Here is a 20,181-nt window from a genome sequence, read left to right on the forward strand (position 1 = left end):
TAAAGCATGACAGTATGTTGGACTGTCCAAATCTGAAGAAGGCATTATAAAGTATGTTGCAGTATTACGGACTGTCTTAATTTGAAAAAAGTATATAAAGTACATTGTAGTATTTTGGACTATAAATCTGAAGAAGGTATTATAAAGTACGTTGCACTATTGCAGACTGTCTTAATTTGAAAAAGGTATATAAAGTATGTTGTAGTATTTTGGACTATAAATATGAAGGTATCATAAAGTATATGGTAGTATTCTGGACTGTATAACTCTGAAGAAGGAATCATAAAGTATGTTGTAGTATTATGGACTGCCTTAATCTGAAGAAGGAATCATAAAGTATGTTGCAGTATGTTGGACTGCATAAATCTGAAGAAGTTATTAAAAGTATGCTGCAGTATTATGGACTGTCTAAATATGAAGAAAGTATTATAAAGTGTTGCAACATTTTAGACTGTCTAAATCTGTAGAAGGAATTACAAAGTATGTTGTAGTATTATGGACTGCCTCAATCTGAAGAAGAGTTCAAAATGCAACTAAGAGGGTTGTCACAGAACATAATGACACACTAAGTCTTAGTAATCAATTTGATTTGCTTACAGGAACACTTATCATCAGGATACTAAGTAAGCTCTGTACATACACCCATGCATACTTTTGAAGAGAGAGAGAGAGAGAGAGAGAGAGAGAGAGAGAGAGAGAGAGAGAGAGAGAGAGAGAGAGAGAGAGAGAGACTTACTCTTCCCTCCTGGAGAACCAAGATCTTGTCGTAGGTGGCAATGGTTAAGTAAGCTCTGCACATACTTTTAAAGAGAGAGAGAGAGAGAGAGAGAGAGAGAGAGAGAGAGAGAGAGAGAGAGAGAGAGAGAGAGAGAGAGAGACTTACTCTTCCCTCCTGGAGAACCATGATCTTGTCGTAGGTGGTAATGGTGTTGAGTCTGTGGGCTATAGTGATGACAGTGCTTTCGACAAAAGCCTTCCGGATGGTCATCTGGATCATCTGATCTGTTTCCAAGTCGACAGAAGCTGTCGCCTCATCCAACAGCAAGATCTGGAATGTCAACAAATTCTTCAGTGCCTTTGAGGAGCACCCTAAGGACGTTGTTACGCTGTGCACTTCACTTCAAGACAGTGTTTTAACACTTCAAGACAGTGTTTTAACAAAGACCAAGAAATCTTACTGTAGTCTCAAAACATATAGATAATGTTATGAAGAGGACTTCATGGTGCCTGAGGCTTCACTGCAAAAAATTTGTTTCAGGGGCTTATAAATACGGATAATACCATCGAGGAATCATTACATAAAGGCTTGTAATGGGAAGTTCAAGGTAGAGACCTGTGACAATTGCGACTTTGCTTCAAAATACTTCTAAAATAATCTTCCACCATTAATCTGACAGGCAATGAAAGGGTAGAGTATGTATTTACCTTGCTCTTGCGAAGGAGGGCTCTAGTGAGGCAAATGAGCTGCCTTTCCCCTACAGAAAAGTTTTCTCCTGCTGTAGCTACAGCAGACTGAAGCCCCATCTCCTGCTGCATGACCACCTTCTTCAAGTTTGACTGCTCAAGGGCTTCCCACACAGCTGTGTCATTGTGCTCCTCGAAGGGGTCCAAGTTATACCTTTGGTAAAAAGAAAAATTCAGTAATTTTATCAGATACGTAAACAACTATCCATTTATATGAGATTTTGATAGACTAACATTTCCAGAACTTTTGGGGCAATATGTAGGCCTAGAGAATTACTTTTGCAGTCAGCTGGGATTAAGTATACTGAATGACTATTATACAGCGTAGTAAATCGACATGATAAGCGGCTTACAATGATGCCATTAACTACCAGAAAACCTAACTTGACCTGCAAAACTGTCATCTGAACTACTTTCATTCTTTCACAGAACTTTTCTTCTTTCACAGAGGAATAGGTTAAAGATCTTTCATTTATATACATTACTGCAATGTCCCCTATTGTCTAGAAATTATCCATTAAAAAAGACAGGTTTCTGCCACTCTTGATATCTTGTACCACATTCAGCACCTCTACCATCACTTTTCTTTACTAACCTACCCTAAGCAATCAGTAACCTATGGTTCAAAGTCCCACCATACCTTACCTTACCAATCCTATCATATCTTACCTCATCGATCCTTGGAAAAAACAGGACCTACCCTATGGTTTAGAGCCCTATCATTATCATATTTTACCATACTCATCCAAAGAAAAGAACAGGATCTACCACTTGATTCAGAGATCAACCATACACTTACCTTATCGATCCTTGGAAGAGAACAGGATCTTGAGGAATGACAGAGATGGCTGAACGGAGGGTGTGTAATCCTATGGTTGAAACATCAACGCCATCTATGATTATACTGCCACTCTCCAACTCCACAAGACGCAGGAGTGTAGAAATTAAAGAGGATTTGCCTGCCGATGGAAATAAAACATCAAGTTAAGACTTCATTGAACGACTGTGTTAGCATCGTATCTTCTTCCTTAGGGGAGCTATTCATACAAGTCAACAGGTTCCACTGAACACAGGGTATGACATAATGAGATATCTTGTCTGCAGAGGTCTTGAAAGAACTACAATATAAACTGAAATCGCAATGCCATGAACTCTCATGACCCTTCTTGCCAGTTACATTAAGGCTCGAATATTTCAACTTGCAAAACAAAAATAAACTGGAAAACAAGGGGACCCAACGATAAGAGATGACCAACAAAACGCACCTGCCCCAGTACGACCGACGACGCCGATCTTCTGACCCGGTTCAAAGACGGCCTCGATGCTGTGAAGAACAAGGGGCAAATCTGGGCGGTACCTCAGACACACTTTGTTCAGCTCCACTTTCCCAAACTCCGGCCAGTCTCTGGGAGGATCTTTCCCTGGATTCTCCCAAGACGCTTCGCTTGGCAAGTCCTGAAAAGTTACAGTTCGTGAATACTTGGAATGCATGAAAGCCAAGATTTATCAGGTTTTACAAGGGGAAAACTTTGATGTGATACCTGGGATGCTTAAGTAAAGATCTGTTAGGTTTTATAAGCTGTAGGTCCCGTTGCTAGGTAACCAATTGGTTCTTAGCCACGTAAAATAAGTCTAATCCTTCGGGCCAGCCCTAGGAGAGCTGTTAATCAGCTCAGTGGTCTGGTAAAACTAAGGTATACTTTTTGTAAGAAAAAACTTTGATGTAGGCATCTGGCTTTGACTTGGCAATTATAAATAATCACTCTTAATCCAGTAAATTAGTCATCGGGATGATAATTTCGAAGGTAATTTCCAAAGGAAGACAAAGAGGTTGGTTCCAGGTGCAAATATTTGTACAGACAATGTGAGCGCCTAACAAAACAATGACTTATGCCCCTCAAGGTATATATACCTATTTAAACAAGTTTTCTTTCACTTAGGACAGAATAATTCCAGAACACTTATAGAAGTACTCCAGTACTTACATAAGAATATTCGACGAGCCTTTCCACAGCGGTGAAACGAGACTGGAACTCTGACTTCATCTTCATCAGGTAGGGAAAGAAATCACATACCTGTGGGATGATAGAAAGTATTAATAAAAGCATACATACATATTACCACGAAGAGATCTAATAAGCACTACTGTTTTCCTTTAAATTCTACTTTTATACAGTACATATATTCTTGCTTGGCAAACCATCAAGGTTTGATATCTGGCATACTCAAAAACTGTCCCTATATACCCATTTCAAAAAAGACTAGCAAGGTTTTCGTAATGTTCAGCTAAGTCAGTGTTCGTATGTTACTGTGGTACTGCTAAAATAAAAGGTCTGAATGATTATTGAAAGGGAAAACGAAATTAAGACGTAAAGTACCGCACTCATGGTGGCGAGGGCAAGTCCAGCCGTCGCAGTGCTGACCAGACCTTTGGTGTAAACGCATATGGATGTGACGCCGGCGTTGATCGCGAGAGACAGCATGTCTGTTCTGAACACGTACCAGCGACTTGACAGGCGGAAGATGAGCTGGGCCACTGTGTGGTCGTCCAGATAATGATACATTCTGAGGAACAGGAGAGGTAAGTCGATTTTACATGAATATATTTGTACCCACACATAACTGAGGATTTATTTTTCCATTTCAAGACTCACGCTACTATGAGTATTTTTTAATTAATAACAGTATTATTAAGCAGATCTATATAGCATTTTTAAATGCTCAAAAAAACCCCCAAAATGAGACCAACCTGTTTGTAAACAGTTCTTGTTGGTCGAATGTCCTGATGACAGACAGCCCAGCTAAGGAGGAGCCTATGTGCTGAATGACAGGAGACTTTCTCATGTTGTCTATCCTCTTCAGTTCTCGAACTCCGGCGTTCAGGAAAATGTCGATGATGATGAACAGAACTGATTGGGTAGTAAGGGCAAGTAAAGTTAGAAGGAGTTCTCAAATAGCCTCTAAACTCTGAAAGAGACAACGCTCTGCATTTAATGTATAAGATAAGATATTATATGCATTATTATAAAGTTTTCAAGTGAAAATTCAAAGTGCAGGTAAATATATATACACCTCTTAATGGAAAAATTAAATGCATATGTGCAAAATGTTAATTCATACACAGAAGAAAATCACACAGACACAGAATTCAGCGCTGCAAATCACTAAGCAAGTAAACAGGCATATAAAATCATAAAATAAGAAAAATTAACAGACTGCCAAACTGCGTATAAACCTTACCTGCCACTATAACAAGAGGGATAGTAAACCACGCGTAGATAGTACAGACGAGAATTGCCTGGCCCAAGACGGATAAAACTCCTTGCATCACAAACTCGAGGTAGAATGGAATTCGGATGTCAACTGGAAAAGGATGGGCATCATTTTTAGACATGAATCCAAAATATGGGGTCGTATAGTTAAAAAAAATCAGCCATAACTTCTTTCCACACAAATCAGTCTCTGAAACGGAATTATTTGACACATGAAAACTTAATTTTAGCTCTGAGAAGTGGAAATACCAAGTGACTTTTCACGTTTCATAGTTACTTTTGTAAAATTGCCTTACGTTCATCAAGATCTCTAGAGAATCTGTTAAGGATCCTTCCAGCTGGTGTGACATCGAAGAAAGTCAGTGGAGATCTAAGGATACTCTTAAACATTGCGTTGTGTAGGTTTGATGCTCCTTTTAACACACTGCAAACGAGAAAGTGAACATTCGTCACATAAGGAAAGGGTTTTGGTTTAAAGGTTTCCCTGTGCATTCATATTTATGCATTACTGAACAATAAGCACCTGCTCAAAAACTAACGCAAAACTTCGGCAAATTCTTTGCTTTTCAACATGTCACTGGCTGACTTGCTAAAAAGTGGGGCTACTGAGTCTTCTGACGGGACTGATTAGGAAATTCCCTCCTACCAACCTAACTCACACAAGGGTCCTTTACCCTTTGAATCCTTACACGATCAGGATACTTTCATGTTGTAGTCAATGGACATCTGTCAGCAATACTGGATGTAGTGACCTCTTAGCCGGAGATTGCTTCTATGGAGGAACTGAGAGATTCAACACCTGGATCACTATTAACGATAAGGACCAGACAGAAACAGGTGCAGTATATTACTGAACTGCATACAGCATAGCCTTCAAGGAAAAAATTAAGACATTCCAAAGGATAATGTGCAAGGAAGAGTGCACTTTGTATTACAAACGGGTCTCCCAAAATCTTCGATTACCATGTAACCTAAAGTTATCCCTAGTAACAAAGAACATTATTGGCCCCCAACACAAAAATGGCCATATGACCTTACATGTGTTTAAAGAACTGTGAATCCCTCAAACTAGCCTATATTGATTACTCTACAACAACTGTGCAAAGACACTTTCCATAATAAGGAAACAAAAGTGCCATTTCAAACAGTTACGAGGATACAAAACAGAGTATATGAGTAGAAACGATTTATATTAGAGACGAGAATCTTCTAAGGTAAACAAAGAATTGACTGGCTTATGATAGCAGAGCATTTTACAGTATGTACATCATAAAGTGATGTACATACATTCTCCAGTAAGTTATTGCCTCCAATAGGCTGCACCTCAGCCAGTAACAATGGATTGAGCAAAGAGAGGATACAAACTCAACCTTTCAGGGACATCAGAAAACAAGATCAAGGAAAAAATGTCGACAATACCGAAAAGCTCAAAAGCAGGTAAATGGTAACAGTACAAAGTGTTTTTCAAAGACATTATACTTTCCATCCTCTGACAATGGGGTATTTAAGAGAGAGAGAGAGAGAGAGAGAGAGAGAGAGAGAGAGAGAGAGAGAGAGAGAGAGAGAGAGAGAGAGAGAGAGAGAGTCTACAGATCTAGAAACTAGATTCACTAATTTATCCATTAAACAATCATAATTAGGCTACAAATTGTGACCTACTTTGTGCCACAAACATAAGAAAACCAAACCTTTGTAAAACTATTAGTGGTGTTTACAGAGGAAGCTGCATTGTGCTAGTGCAACGGCTGTGCAGAATTAATGACTTACCAACCTATTTTTTAATTCTTTTTTAGTGTAAGACATTCCCATCTTTATCAAATGGTGAAAGTTTATAGAAAAATGGAATTCATCGAATACAAAGTATACAAAGTGCTGGAACTGATGTGGAAAATAGCTTTATAGTTAGTAGTAAATATCTTCGAGATATGTTAATGACAGGGAAAGGCAAAAGATTGCCTTACAGAGTCGAGACACTCGGAAAACATAGGGACAGAAGGGAATAAATGTGAAAAAGTGTAAGTTTAATCAGAACGGAAGTATTGCACATTCGAATATCAACACAGGTTCCCATAAGTGTGTAACCTACGATGCTCAACTGACTATCGACAATCAATTAGGCAATTCGAGACCACAAGAAGTCCCATCTACAATAATCTGACATACTAAACTTACCACATCGCATTTCTCGTGTAGCAAGAAGATACATAAAGAAATCTGAAAGCAAAAGGGAAGTTTCCTATCATGAAGATTGACAGTTATTTTCTTAAACATTTTCTATGAAATAACCACAGGTATTTCTTATAGATGCGTCTGTATATTTCCACAATAACCTACAGGTACAACCCACGTTTACAACGTGTGTGAGTACGATCACTATTCGTCAAAACACAATGCAAGTCAGTTTTAACCTTCCGTGAGTTGATAATGGGCTTACGAATACTCATGAATAAATGTAAGACGCTTGGAGAAGAAATAAACGCAAAATCAGGATCAATACGAATGTCTAGACAAGATGTCTGCACTGTGGCCAGTAAAGCTGATATTCTGAGGCCTTGTTGATCCAGTCTATATTTCTGCTTCGCTCTCTAATTACTATGATTGTTGTCAGCTGTATTCGAGGCTGATCGTTAGTTGTTTCAGAGAAAGATTTTTTTTTTAATGCAAGTCTAGAAGTTTACTTTAGACTTATCTAGCGTACTTCGACGAAAATGTTTTCCCCAGAAGGGAGCATTTCAGTCTTACAACCTGTGTATCTCCGCGTCACTTTATCTTTATCGCTCCCTGCTCTACACCTCATTTTTCAAGATGTAGCTTTCATTTACTGTTGCCTGTCTGTCTGTAAGTCACACAAATAATGGCAAACGACATCTCTCTCTCTCACTTTTCAAGTTATGGCTACTCAGTGATATACTCCATCTATCTTAACATGACCATATCCAGAACTTTCACAGAAGTGGTTAGGCCAATCAGGCCTATGACTTCCCACGTGCGTCTGAGTTACCTGAAGGTGATTCCTACGCCCTTGGCAATGCCCACGAAGACGAGGAGAGCGAAGGAGGCGGCGTAGACGGTCTGGTACATCCAGAGCATCGGATTGTTAACGATGCTCCCTTTCAGCTCTTCCTCAGACAAGGTTAAGTTGTATTCGGTCATGTTGAAGAGGCGCTCGTCCTTGAGTCCGTCACCCTGGGAGAGAGAGAGAGAGAGAGAGAGAGAGAGAGAGAGAGAGAGAGAGAGAGAGAGAGAGAGAGAGAGAGAGAAGAAGACTTATTTACTTCAATATAATGTTTTGTTTGTGTTCGTACACACACGCATATATACATATATATATATATATATATATATATATATATATATATATATATATATATATATATATATATATATACTGCAATTCTACGTTGTATACAGATGTAATTACATACATACATACATATATATACAGTATCTATATATGTACACAAATAACTTTGAACACCGTTTAAAAAAAATAACCAAAAGAGAATCTATTATACATGTGGTCATCGTTTTCCACGAAAAAAGATGGCACTGTATACAAAAGACTTCATCTACATTTTCTTCTGCATACAATAGCGTTACTCCGACCAAATCTCACCTCATCCAGCCAAATCTGAAGCCAGATCATGTTCTGCAGTCGCAAGAGAACAAAAACAAAGACGGCTACGGTGAGAGAGAACACCAGGCACCATCCACCACACACCTGTCAAAATAAAAAAGAACAAATAGAATCATTTTCACTGATATAAAGCCGATATAAAACAATAAGAGCAACAGAAACGACAGGGGCATTAACTGGAAATTTAAGCAAAGTACAAATAAATGAACTTCGGTTTCTTGGGTGATGGAAATTATATATTTCAAATGAAACAAAATCACGTGTGTAAGGACGGCGGAGAGAGACGCAGGAATTTAATTTTAACTGAATTGATGAATTCAAACAAAAATGACAAGAAGATGGCTCCTCTTCTTAAAGTGAAACAAAATTAGATATATAACTCGCTTTAGGTGACAGAAACGGCAACAGATATTAGATTTTCAGAAATCATCTTTTGAAAATATAAGATGTAAATATATGTGAATTAACGATAGAGATCCTTAAGAGCCGAATAAAACTAAAGAATAATTTGGAGAAGGGAAAACACTAATTCATTTTCTTTAGATGAAATATAAATCCCAAAGATATTCAGTCACAATAAAAGCCTTAAGTGTAGCAAGTCCTTCATAATGGTTCAGAAAACTGTCATTTTACGTCACGTTCTCACTTACTGGAGCATCTGGTTCTATGCTATCCCATCCCATCATCTCATTTCCATACCTATCCCATCCCATTATTTTCTCATTTCCTCACCTATGCGCTGGTATCACCCTTTCATTTACTGGGACCTCTGGCTTTATTCTATCCCATCCTCACCTTGATGAAAGTCTTGTACACCTTGGAGCTGACCCCGCCGGTCTCTTTGGTCTCCTCAGTGGTCAGCTTTCCGTCCAGCCCAAGACCTTCCTCCCCCGACGAGCCTTTTTGGTCTGTCTGTCCTGGAAAGGGAAATTTCCAGAAGAAACGCGATTATTCCAGGCGGTTCCAGGCCTGCCATTTCGCGCTTTGAGGGACGCGTCTGTTTCAAAAGGTCCGAATATTCTCGGAAATGAAAACAACCTCAGAACAGAATAAAAAGAAAAATGCTCAGGTCACCTTTAGTAGCACTGTCCTCTGGTTTCTGATCAGCATCCTTGGGCGAACTGCTCTTCGTGCTTATTCCGCCAACCATAAGGAAGTAGTCACCACGATTTGCCAAGAGCTGGCTGTGAGTTCCTTGCTCGCTGACTCTCCCTTCATCCATCACGATGATCTCATCACACTGTTCCAGCAACTGGAAGGTAAAAGAAAGGCATCACTGGTAAGAATCAGAATCTGAGAACTGAAAAGAGATTGGATGATCTCAGCACAGTTCCAGCAACTGGAAATTAAAAGAAAGGCATCAGTGGTAAGAACCAGAATCTGAGAACTGGAAAGAAAGTGGATGATCTCAACACTGTTCCAGCAACTGGAAGGTAAAAGAAAGGCATCATTGGCATGAATCAGAATCTGAGAACTGGAAAGAGATTGGATGAGCTCAAAACACTGTTCCAGCAACTGGAAGATAAAGGAAAGGTGCTACTGGTGAGAATCAGAATCTAGGAACTGTATAGACACTGAATGATTTCATCACACTGTTCCAGCAACTGGAAAGTAAGAAGAAAGGCATGAGATTCAGAACCTTAAAAGTGGAAATCATAATTCAATATATCGCCTTTATAGTACTTAGGCAGTAAACTATCAAGTGAGTGATAAGAACAGAGAACTGAAGCAAAAATCGAAACTGGACAAAATCAATACTTACTATCATCACATATCTGTTCTTTCAAGCAGGAGGAAAAATAGGGCGATTAGAGACGGAATTCTAGAGCAGCGTTTCTATAACTGATCATTCCTTTAACAACATCAGAAATTCACAAGAAAATGGTTTCTTACAAGAGATTAAACTTACATCCATCCACCGAACTTTGTAACAAGTAGTTATTAATACGTGGGTGGGGGGAACTGAACCTGCAAATTGTTCGTGCTAGCGTGACATCGCCTTCACGAATGTGCGTGACTTCAGTTTTGCAACTGTAGGAAGAAAAATACTGGTTCGGTGTTTGGCGACATGATGCTCCTAAGGTATGCCAATAATTCGACTTTTAAGGTTATTTTTTGTGTTATTGTTGGTCGATAGGTTTAACTCGACAAATCGACCACAAATCGATGCTGTATACAACTCGGCTATATTCGCAGAATATGCGATTTAACTGCAAGGTAAGCACAGGAAAATACTGGTATGGAATGGAAAATAAGAGATGCTGATAACTGCTTTTTTATTTTGGTAAAATTTAAAGAACAAATGAGCACAAGGGGGAAATTTTCTAGCCACAGAAAACAGTACATCAAGCAATAAAGAATTATTGGAAAGTGACCGCGTCATGAGAAAATGCCTTATTGGCTTGAAATTAAAATTTCTTAGTTTTTGAGAAATAACTTAATTTTTGGCTTTTTTTTTTTTTTAAAGACCAAAACGGTCATCCTTGCTCAAAACAAGCCGGTCCTGCAAATAAGTTTACGTTGACAGTTGAGGAAATGCAGAAGGAAGCGAATTCAACGATCTAGACGTTCATGACGTGAGGGTTTGATCCTTGAGTTTGTTTATAATAATAATAATAATAATAATAATAATAATAATAATAATAATAATAATAATAATAATAAAAACGACCTATGATGTAAAAGATTTGCAAAGTTACGTTAAATATTTTCTCTAAACCATATGCTCATATATGATTATACAACTACAGAACTAGATTTGATATCAAAACCAAATTAAGGCGTAATTTTTTACCAGAAAATACACGGGGCTTAGCTATTTAAAAATAAAATGATATAACCATTATATATAAATTCTTGTCTGCTTGTATACCTAACTACTGGAAAACTTCTGTTAAAACTTCCTTCGTGCCACTTCGGTACCGTTTTTAGAAATATGCTGTAATACACACAATTGTGCTTTGTTTCCACCAGGCAAATTATCGATAACTAAAATGATTATTAGATGAATTATTAAATGTATACCGACAATGGAAAAACTAATATCTAGAAATATCTTTTCGATTATTTTGACTTCCAAGAACTGAGAAGTCTGTTAAATTTACATGCAACCGCGTCCGTGATTTTCCTTCATAAACATTACGTGACACCTAAGCGCATCTTAGGTTAAAAATCAAAAGTAAAATCAACGTGACTTAAAATTTAATATACCTATATGACTTCAGAAAAACATAATAAACAACAGGAGGCCAGACTAAAATTTTTAAAAATCAAACCACTCCCCCCCCACAATAAAAAAAATAAATATAAAAAATCTAGATATACTGACAAATAAAATTTAACACTGACATCAACAATGATAAGAGTCAGGAAGTCATTTTCAATTTTTGAAGGTAAATAAAAATGAATCAAGAATACGACGCTCCACTTCCAACAAAAAAATGAAAATAACGAAAGCAAAAAGCAAGGAAGCTCATTTTTCATATTTATTTAAATAATATAAAGATGAATCGCGAATAAGACGCCTAACTTCCCACCACAAAAAAATGAAAATGAAAATGAAAAATGATTCTCAACGAATCCGACTTACGTGCAAAGCATGAGTGACAAGCAAGACCGTCTTGCCCTTGAGGTGTCCCCTGATGCAGTTGTTGAATATGGCACCTGCCACTTTGGTGTCGACGGCGCTGAGGGGGTCGTCCAGCAGGTAGATGTCTCTGTTGCTGTAGACGGCGCGGGCCAAGTTCACACGCTGTTTCTGCCCGCCGCTGGATGGCACAGTTTGGGATGTCAGTGGTATCGTCAGAAAGGTTTTGTTTTGGGGGAAATGTGCGTCTTAAAGAGCTGGGGATTTTATGTTTCAATATGGTGGTTGTCTGTCTAATTATGTACTTATCTACTGCACAATATATATATATATATATATATATATATATACACACACACAGTATATATATGTGTATACATATATGTATATATACATACATACATGAAAGGCAACATCAACGAAAAAAACTTAACCTACACTAGCTTATTCAGGGGTCATTTTTCAACATACGGAACCGAACATTGATAAACGGTTACATGTCATATACAGGCATAAAAATAGTTATGCAGGTTTAGGAAATATTTAGGTATACTGACAAATAAAATCAAACATTAACATTAACAACGACTCAAGCAAGGAAGCTTATTTTTGATAAGTTAAAAGAATTATATAAATATTCAATAGCCTACTAAGATGCCCTGTTCTGCCTTGGTACATTTAACAAAGTAACGATGCCAAGTCTTCCCAACTTGTAAGGAGATCGCATGGCAAGAAGATTACATGGTTGAGGGACTGCTAAATTCGGTGAATCTTTCTTTATCTTTTTCCAAGCTTTGGAATTCTCCTCCTTCTTCTGTTTCCCAAGATTCTTCCAAATTTCTATCATTTAGGAGGATGGTTTCTCACTTTCTTCGGGAATAAGCCCCATTCTTTTTCATATTCTTTTGTTTTTTAATATGATCCAGATAAGTGCTATTGAGTTGCCCATTCCATCGGCTTTAGTACCACGGAAATTGGGACTGGAACATAGAATTTAACTTGAATTCGAATAAAGAACTTTGGCCATAGGCCAAGCGCTGGAACCTATGAGGTCATTCAGAGCTGAAAAGGAAATTAACAGTAATAAAGTTATAAAGGTGTACCAGGATAAAAACCTTGCAGGTGCACTGTGGAACAATTGTTAGAGAGGGTGGAAAGTCAGATGGAAGAAAGAGAATTTGAACGGAGGTACCGTAAGAGGAATGAAAGGGGTCGTAGCTAGGGGCCGAAGTGACATTGCAAAGAACATTAAGTAATGCCTACAGTGCACCACGTGAGGTGCACTGACGGCGCTAGCCCCCTACGGAAGGCACCACGGAAATACCCAAAACGTACCTTAGGTTGATGCCCTTGTCTCCGATCTCCGTCAGGTCGCCGGCGGGGAGCATCTCGAGGTCGGACTGCAGGCAGCAGACCCGGACGGCCTCTTTGTACCTGGCCTCCTCGTAGGGCGCTCCCAGCAGCAGATTGTCCCGTAGGGTCCCGCTGTAAATCCATGCCTGCTGGGTCACCAGGGCGATCTTTCCGTTTACGAAGATGTTTCCCCGATTGATGCGCATCTGGGGAATAGATCGATGGTCATTTAGCAATCTGAAGAGGAAGTAAATACATGGGGACAATTCGTCCCTCGTTTGACGAACTGGCGCAAGCCATTTTTTCCTTGTTCTCTGAAAACTAGTTCAATGAACTGGCGTAAGCCATTTTTTCCCGTCCTGAGAAACCTTGTTCGACGAACTGGCGTAAGCCATTTTTTCCCCTGTTCTGACATTTATGCATGCTCTGTGTGGATGTGATACCACGTCAAGATTAAATACCATAGGAAAGGGAGTTGTACTGAAAAAGCAAAGTGTTCTCTTCGAGTATGCAGTGCTATTCCTGTCTGACAAATGCACTCATGAGGAAATCAAAAAGGCGGGAGAAAGAAGAATCATTCAGGTCCTCAGTTCTAAATTAGCACGGATTGTGCATCTCTTGATGAGCTGAGAAAGAAAAAATTCCAGGGCAAGGTCATGTTTGAGAAGTGCTGATGTTAAAGACCTGCCGCCTACTAGTGATGCAGCTAAATATCACTCATTTCGTGTTTCTTATCAAACACAAATCTGACTAGGAAATAGCAATATTAAACCTAAAGGCAGGTGGGAATAAAAATTTTATATCTAAGCATAATTAAATTTGATTATCATTCATAAGATTATATTATTGGGACTTTACGCAAACTACTGTTAAATTTTGTTATATTCAGTGCAAAAGTAAGTTCAAAACAAAATTAAGTAATAAAGGAATATGAAGAAAGATAAAGAAAAAAACTGTATTTGATAATCCAATCAGCAAATGTATGCAGGCATAAGAAATTATCGTGCAGAAATATTAACACGTTGTTCAAGATACTTTAAATAGCAAACAACTAAGAGGAAAGGGGTCAGGTAATTAATGCATATACATGAGAACTTTTTAAAAATTTCGCAACCACGTGAATCATACGTAATCGACAGTGGTAAAATGTCGTTTACGTATGGTTTGTGAATTTCCTTGGAAATTACCTTGTACATGGATCAAGTGTGTTCAAAACTAAATGACTTGTTGGAATATTGGAGTGAAATGACACCCAAACCAGTTAAAGAAAAAAAAGTTCATTCATTCTTAAAACCTGTAATAGACTGGCAAAATCCCATGGTTAATCAGAAACTGTAACTGGAAAAAACAGAGAAAAATTATATTTCATAAACTGGGCATTTATCACAAGGAGAAACAAGTTAAGTATAGGTTGATCAGACGACAAGAGGACTGCTGCTAAATGAACATCTCATCTCCGTGAAAAATAATACTCACACTCCCCAAAAACAATACTTACATCCTAGAAACAATACTCATTTCCCCGTGAAACAATACACACATCCCCGAGAAACAATACTCAAATCCCCGAGAAACAATACTCACATCCTCGAAAAGCAGTACTTACATCCCAGAGAAACAATACTCATTTCCCGGTGAAATAATACTCATTTTCCCGAGAAACAGTACTCGCATTCCCAAGAAACAATGCTCATTTTCCCAAGAAACAGTACTCACATTCCCGAGAAACAATGTTCATTTTCCCGAGAAACAGTACTCACATTCCCGCGAAACAATGCTCATTTTCCCGAGAAACAGTACTCACATTCCCGAGAAACAATATTCATTTCCCCGAGAAACAAATAACATCCCCGATTAACAACAATCATTTCCCCGAGAAACAATAATCACATCCCCGAGAAAAATACTCACATCCCCACAAATGGCCGAAATGAGCGAACTCTTGCCCGAACCGATGCTGCCGCAGACGCCCACGAGTTTCCCGTGAGGGATGGTGAGACTGATACGATAGAGACTGACAGACAACTTCGCGTGCTTCCGTCTGTAGTCACTTATCGTCGCCCCCACAGAACTGGCGATGGAACCCGCAATCGATCCGGATATGGATATGGTGAAGCTCTCGCGCTGGTCCTTCCTGTAGGTGCCGGAGAACGGGGGCGATTCCATTTCGTCTTCGCTCATGTCCTTCTCTCCTGTAGCGGAAAAGAAGTCTTCTGGTATTAGCTCTCACTTTCTAGAAGGGCGACACCAATTTTGTCTTGATATTTCTTCAAAACGTGAGTCAGATACTACAATTTTCGTCTTGATATTAATAAGAAATTAGTAATCGTCGCTTCCTCCATATCAGTCAGATATGGTGAAGTTCATCTTGATATTAATCAACTATGACCCTTGTCAACAGTACATCGACCAGTAATTTCCCTAATCATCTTGATTTCAATTGGATATAAGGATATTTTGTCTTGCTATCGAAATGAAATTGTCATTTCCGTCTCGATATCAATCAGAGATTACCGTTTTCATCTTGCTATCAAACATAAATTACCATGTTCTTTACATCAATCAGAGATTACCTTAAAACTGCTCTCTTCCTGCCAGTATCAAATAGAAATTATTATTTTCATCTTGCTATCCGTCACAGACATTAGCTGATCCAGAAAAATTTCATGGGGGGCCACCAATTTTCATATTACGCACACACACACATACTAATATATATATATATATATATATATATATATATATATATATATATATATAATAATCTTTTGATCGATTTTTAAAATTTTCCCATTTTTATATCCATTTATGTTATTATTATCTAAATCTTCAATATTATTATTCTATCATTATTTTTCATGGGGAGGGGGGGCACGTGCCCAGGTGGCGGTCCCCCGCCCCGCGGATCCGCTAGTGGTCACAGGTTATCTGAAAAGTATTGTTCTAAACTTGAAATAGGTATCCTCCAATTTTGCATTAAAATTAACTGTTCATGACACAAGACCCACAGACACATTGGCACTGGAGAGTGAAATCAGCTATGAACCTTGAAGTTCAATATGAAAGCCCATATAGAAGCTTTTATTATTGATATAATTGATAAAACTATCATCCATTGTTACCATTGATTTTTACAGTAAAATCTATCCTTGAACAGACAGTAATTTCAGCGTATATCAGTCAAGAACCTCACACAACTATGAATCACTTTATCAATCTTGGTCATTCCAATATAATAATTATTCTCGTGTTTGTTTATTGATTGAATAATTAAGTTTCATGGCATCTCTACCTTACCAACGTACACTGAATAAGTAAATAAATACTGCTCTTTATTTGTCTATCAGATTTTACATGCCTGTACAAGGAATAACTGAGCATGCGCAAGAAACAGACACCCACCTGTGCTGGTCGTTCGCTTCCTGACATGTTTCAGCTTCTCAGGCCCTTCCTGTTCATCGTCGATATTGACCTCATCCCAGGAAAAAATGGCGTCTTTTATCTCTATGGCGGTTCCAGCAATGTCCTTGCCTGCTGCCGTCTGCTTGTGCTCAGGCAATTTCAGGAGGGTCTGTTGGTAAAAGTCAAATAAGTGTCAGTAAAGAAGAGAGTATACAGTTGCATCGCGCAAGGTGGTCGCGTTCAACAGACTGTCAGTGTCCTCTAAGAAAACGGAATTCTAATCGAGCTGACAGAGTTAGAATAGGAATAATGTGAGTCCGGGTCCAGAGGCCCTGACTATGACAGCCATTATTTCATGTTTTTATGCAGTTTGCAACATTAAGTACAGAGTACCATAAAGATTTGTTTTTATTAAAATGTAATTATCTCTCTCTCTCTCTCTCTCTCTCTCTCTCTCTCTCTCTCTCTCTCTCTCTCTCTCTCTATATATATATATATGTGTGTGTGTATGTGTGTGTGTGTGTGTGTGTGTGTGTGTTGTTGTATCATTTACATATTAATATTTATTTGTGCATAGTGCTTCAATATTAGAAACCCATGAAAAAAATTTATGCAAAAAAATTTTCACTCGTAAAATACCAAAGCAAACTTTTCCTTAATGAGAAACCAAAATATCTATACTCATCTATCTGCCTATATCAGTACACGCATAAACACATACACTTACGCATATAATATACTGCAATAAACTTAAAAGAAAAAAAAAAAGGCTACCTTACCTCCATTCTCGACACGGATATCCTAGCTTCAGCAAGACACCTTATGACATAGGGCAAGAGACTGACAGTGAAACCCATCGAGATGAAGAGAGTAAATATCGTGAAGGCTTCTGACGAAGTCACTGCCTCACCTTCGGGAAGATGGAAGAATCAGATAATAATAGCTTTTTTGAGTATTTATTATTATTATTATTATTATTATTATTATTATTATTATTTATGATGGTTTGTGTCTACATATCTGAGGCCATCAGACGTTTCAAGTTTGCTTTTCATGATGTTATATTCTTACGTATCTGGTATCTGGGGCCAAACAGGAAGACACTGAAAGCTTCTATTTAGTTGGGGAGATCTGTCAAATATATTAATTGAATTGGATCTGTAATGTGACACGAATAACCTCTAACTCTGTGTCATGTCTCTGATATGTTTTTCTTGCGTCTGCTTTAACGCCTTTTTGCCTCTTAACTACTGTTCTTTAAACTCTGGATAGCTGTTGTATGATTTACCTGCTGCTACAAAGAAACTCATTAGAGAGATTAAGAAACTACAATATATAATAATAATGATCATAATAATTACAACACTAGTAATAAATTATATCTTGGAACTTTCCTGATTAGAATAAAAATGGCAGCAATAACAATACCAAAAATATATCATATATAAGAACATTAGGATTATAAACGATAGATATTTCATCGATGATAAAAATTTAACAGTAATTTTCCCAGTCAATAACTTCATAACAGCAACGCCAGAGAATACGTCGATCAATCAATCAACAGTGGCTGAGAAAAACATCAATACTTTATAATAATTTCTATTCTAAATATAAAAAAGTTGAATAGAGATATTTACCCGCGAGCGAGACGCTAAGAAGGATTTACCTGAGTTATTTACCCATGTCTCACTAATGAGGATTTACCAGAGTTATTTACCCGTCTCACTAAGAAGGATTTAATTGTTATTACCGTGTTCATCAAGAAGGATTTACCTGAGCTATTTACCCATGTCTCACTAAGAAGGATTTACCAGAGTTATTTACCCATTCCCACTAAGAAGGATTTACCCACATCTCACTAAGAAGGAATTACCCGAGCTATTTACAAATGTCTCACTAGGAATGATTTACCCGAGATATTTACCCATGTCTCACTAAGAAGGATTTACACGAGATATTTACCCATGTCTCACCAGAAGGATTTACCCAAGATATTTACCCATGTCTCACTAAGAAGGATTTACCTGAGCTATTTTCCCATGTCTCACTAAGAAGGATTTACCCATGTCTCACTAAGAAGGATTTCCCTGAGCTATTTACCCATGGCTCACTAAGAAGGATTTACCTGAGCTACTTACCCATGTCTCACTAAGAAGGATTTACACGAGATATTTACCCATGTCTCACTCAGAAGGATTTACCAGAGCTATTTACCCATGTCTCACTAAGAAGGACTTACACGAGATATTTACCCATGTCTCACTCAGAAGCATTTACCCGAGCTATTTACCCATGTCTCACTAAGAACGATTTACCCAAGCTATTTACCCGTGTCTCACTAAGAAGGATTTACCTAAGCTATTTACCCATGGCTCACTAAGAGGGACTTACCTGAGCTATTTACCTGTGTCTCACTGAGAAGGATTTAACATAGCTAATTACCTGTGTCTCACTAAGGAGAATTTACCAGAGATATTTACTTATTTCTCACTAAGAAGGATTTACCCATGTCTCACTAAGCAGGATTTACCTAAGCTATTTACCCGTGGCTCACTAAGAAGGATTTACCTGAGCTATTTACCCATGTCTCACTAAGAAGGACTTACACGAGATATTTACCCATGTCTCACTCAGAAGGATTTACCAGAGCTATTTACCCATGTCTCACTCAGAAGGATTTACCAGAGCTATTTACCCATGTCTCACTAAGAAGGATTTACGAGAGATATTTACCCATGTCTCACTCAGAAGTATTTACCCGAGCTATTTACCCATGTCTCACTAAGAAGGATTTACCCGTGTCTCACTAAGAAGGATTTACCCATGTCTCACTAAGAAGGATTTACCTAAGCTATTTACCCGTGGCTCACTAAGAAGGATTTATCTGAGCTATTTACCAGTGTCTCACTGAGAAGGATCTAACATAGCTAATTACCCGTGTCTCACTAAGGAGAATTTACCAGAGATATTTACTTATTTCTCACTAAGAAGGATTTACCCTTGTCTCACTAAGAAGGATTTACCGAAGTTATTTACCCATTTCTCATTAAGAAGGATTTACCTGAGCCATTTATCCACGTCTCAGTGAGATGGATTTATCCGAGCTATTTACCCATGTCTCACTAAGAAGGATTTACCTGAGCTATTTACCCAAGTCTCATTAAGAAGCATTTACCAGAACTATTTACCAGAGTCTCACTAAGAAGGATTTACCTGAGGTATTTACCCGTATCCCACTAAGATGGATCTACCCGAGGCTTTTTATCCGTGTCTCACTAAGGATTTACCCGAGCTATTCACCTATGTCTCACTAAGAGGATTTGCAGGATATTCAAATTCTGTCTCACTAAAAAGGATTTACAGACTGTTACCCGTGTGTCTCACTAAGAAGGATTTACCTGGGGTATTCCCCAGTCTCACTAAAAAGGATTTACCCGAGCTACTTACCCGTGTCTCACTAAGCA

General features: G+C 38.2%; 1 protein-coding gene across 3 annotated transcripts in view; it reads right to left on the minus strand.

Annotated features, from left to right (window-relative positions):
* Nucleotides 1-20,181, minus strand: part of LOC136835186 (ATP-binding cassette sub-family C member 5-like) — a 48,113-nt gene that overhangs the window by 506 nt on the left and 27,426 nt on the right. For all 3 annotated transcript variants that reach the window (XM_067098414.1, XM_067098415.1, XM_067098416.1), the window contains exons 10-27: nucleotides 17,494-17,624; nucleotides 16,715-16,883; nucleotides 15,224-15,504; nucleotides 13,295-13,518; nucleotides 11,963-12,140; nucleotides 9,448-9,625; nucleotides 9,169-9,290; nucleotides 8,353-8,457; nucleotides 7,738-7,922; nucleotides 5,033-5,160; nucleotides 4,705-4,827; nucleotides 4,214-4,373; nucleotides 3,843-4,029; nucleotides 3,450-3,539; nucleotides 2,730-2,919; nucleotides 2,264-2,423; nucleotides 1,426-1,618; nucleotides 884-1,048 (exon numbers count right to left, since the gene is read on the minus strand). In XM_067098414.1, the coding sequence (XP_066954515.1) occupies nucleotides 884-1,048; nucleotides 1,426-1,618; nucleotides 2,264-2,423; nucleotides 2,730-2,919; nucleotides 3,450-3,539; nucleotides 3,843-4,029; nucleotides 4,214-4,373; nucleotides 4,705-4,827; nucleotides 5,033-5,160; nucleotides 7,738-7,922; nucleotides 8,353-8,457; nucleotides 9,169-9,290; nucleotides 9,448-9,625; nucleotides 11,963-12,140; nucleotides 13,295-13,518; nucleotides 15,224-15,504; nucleotides 16,715-16,883; nucleotides 17,494-17,624 (2,969 nt within the window). The remainder of the gene's footprint in view (nucleotides 1-883; nucleotides 1,049-1,425; nucleotides 1,619-2,263; nucleotides 2,424-2,729; nucleotides 2,920-3,449; nucleotides 3,540-3,842; nucleotides 4,030-4,213; nucleotides 4,374-4,704; nucleotides 4,828-5,032; nucleotides 5,161-7,737; nucleotides 7,923-8,352; nucleotides 8,458-9,168; nucleotides 9,291-9,447; nucleotides 9,626-11,962; nucleotides 12,141-13,294; nucleotides 13,519-15,223; nucleotides 15,505-16,714; nucleotides 16,884-17,493; nucleotides 17,625-20,181) is intronic.

This window comes from Macrobrachium rosenbergii, chromosome 55 (assembly GCF_040412425.1).
Source record: "Macrobrachium rosenbergii isolate ZJJX-2024 chromosome 55, ASM4041242v1, whole genome shotgun sequence".
Taxonomy (NCBI): domain Eukaryota; kingdom Metazoa; phylum Arthropoda; class Malacostraca; order Decapoda; family Palaemonidae; genus Macrobrachium; species Macrobrachium rosenbergii.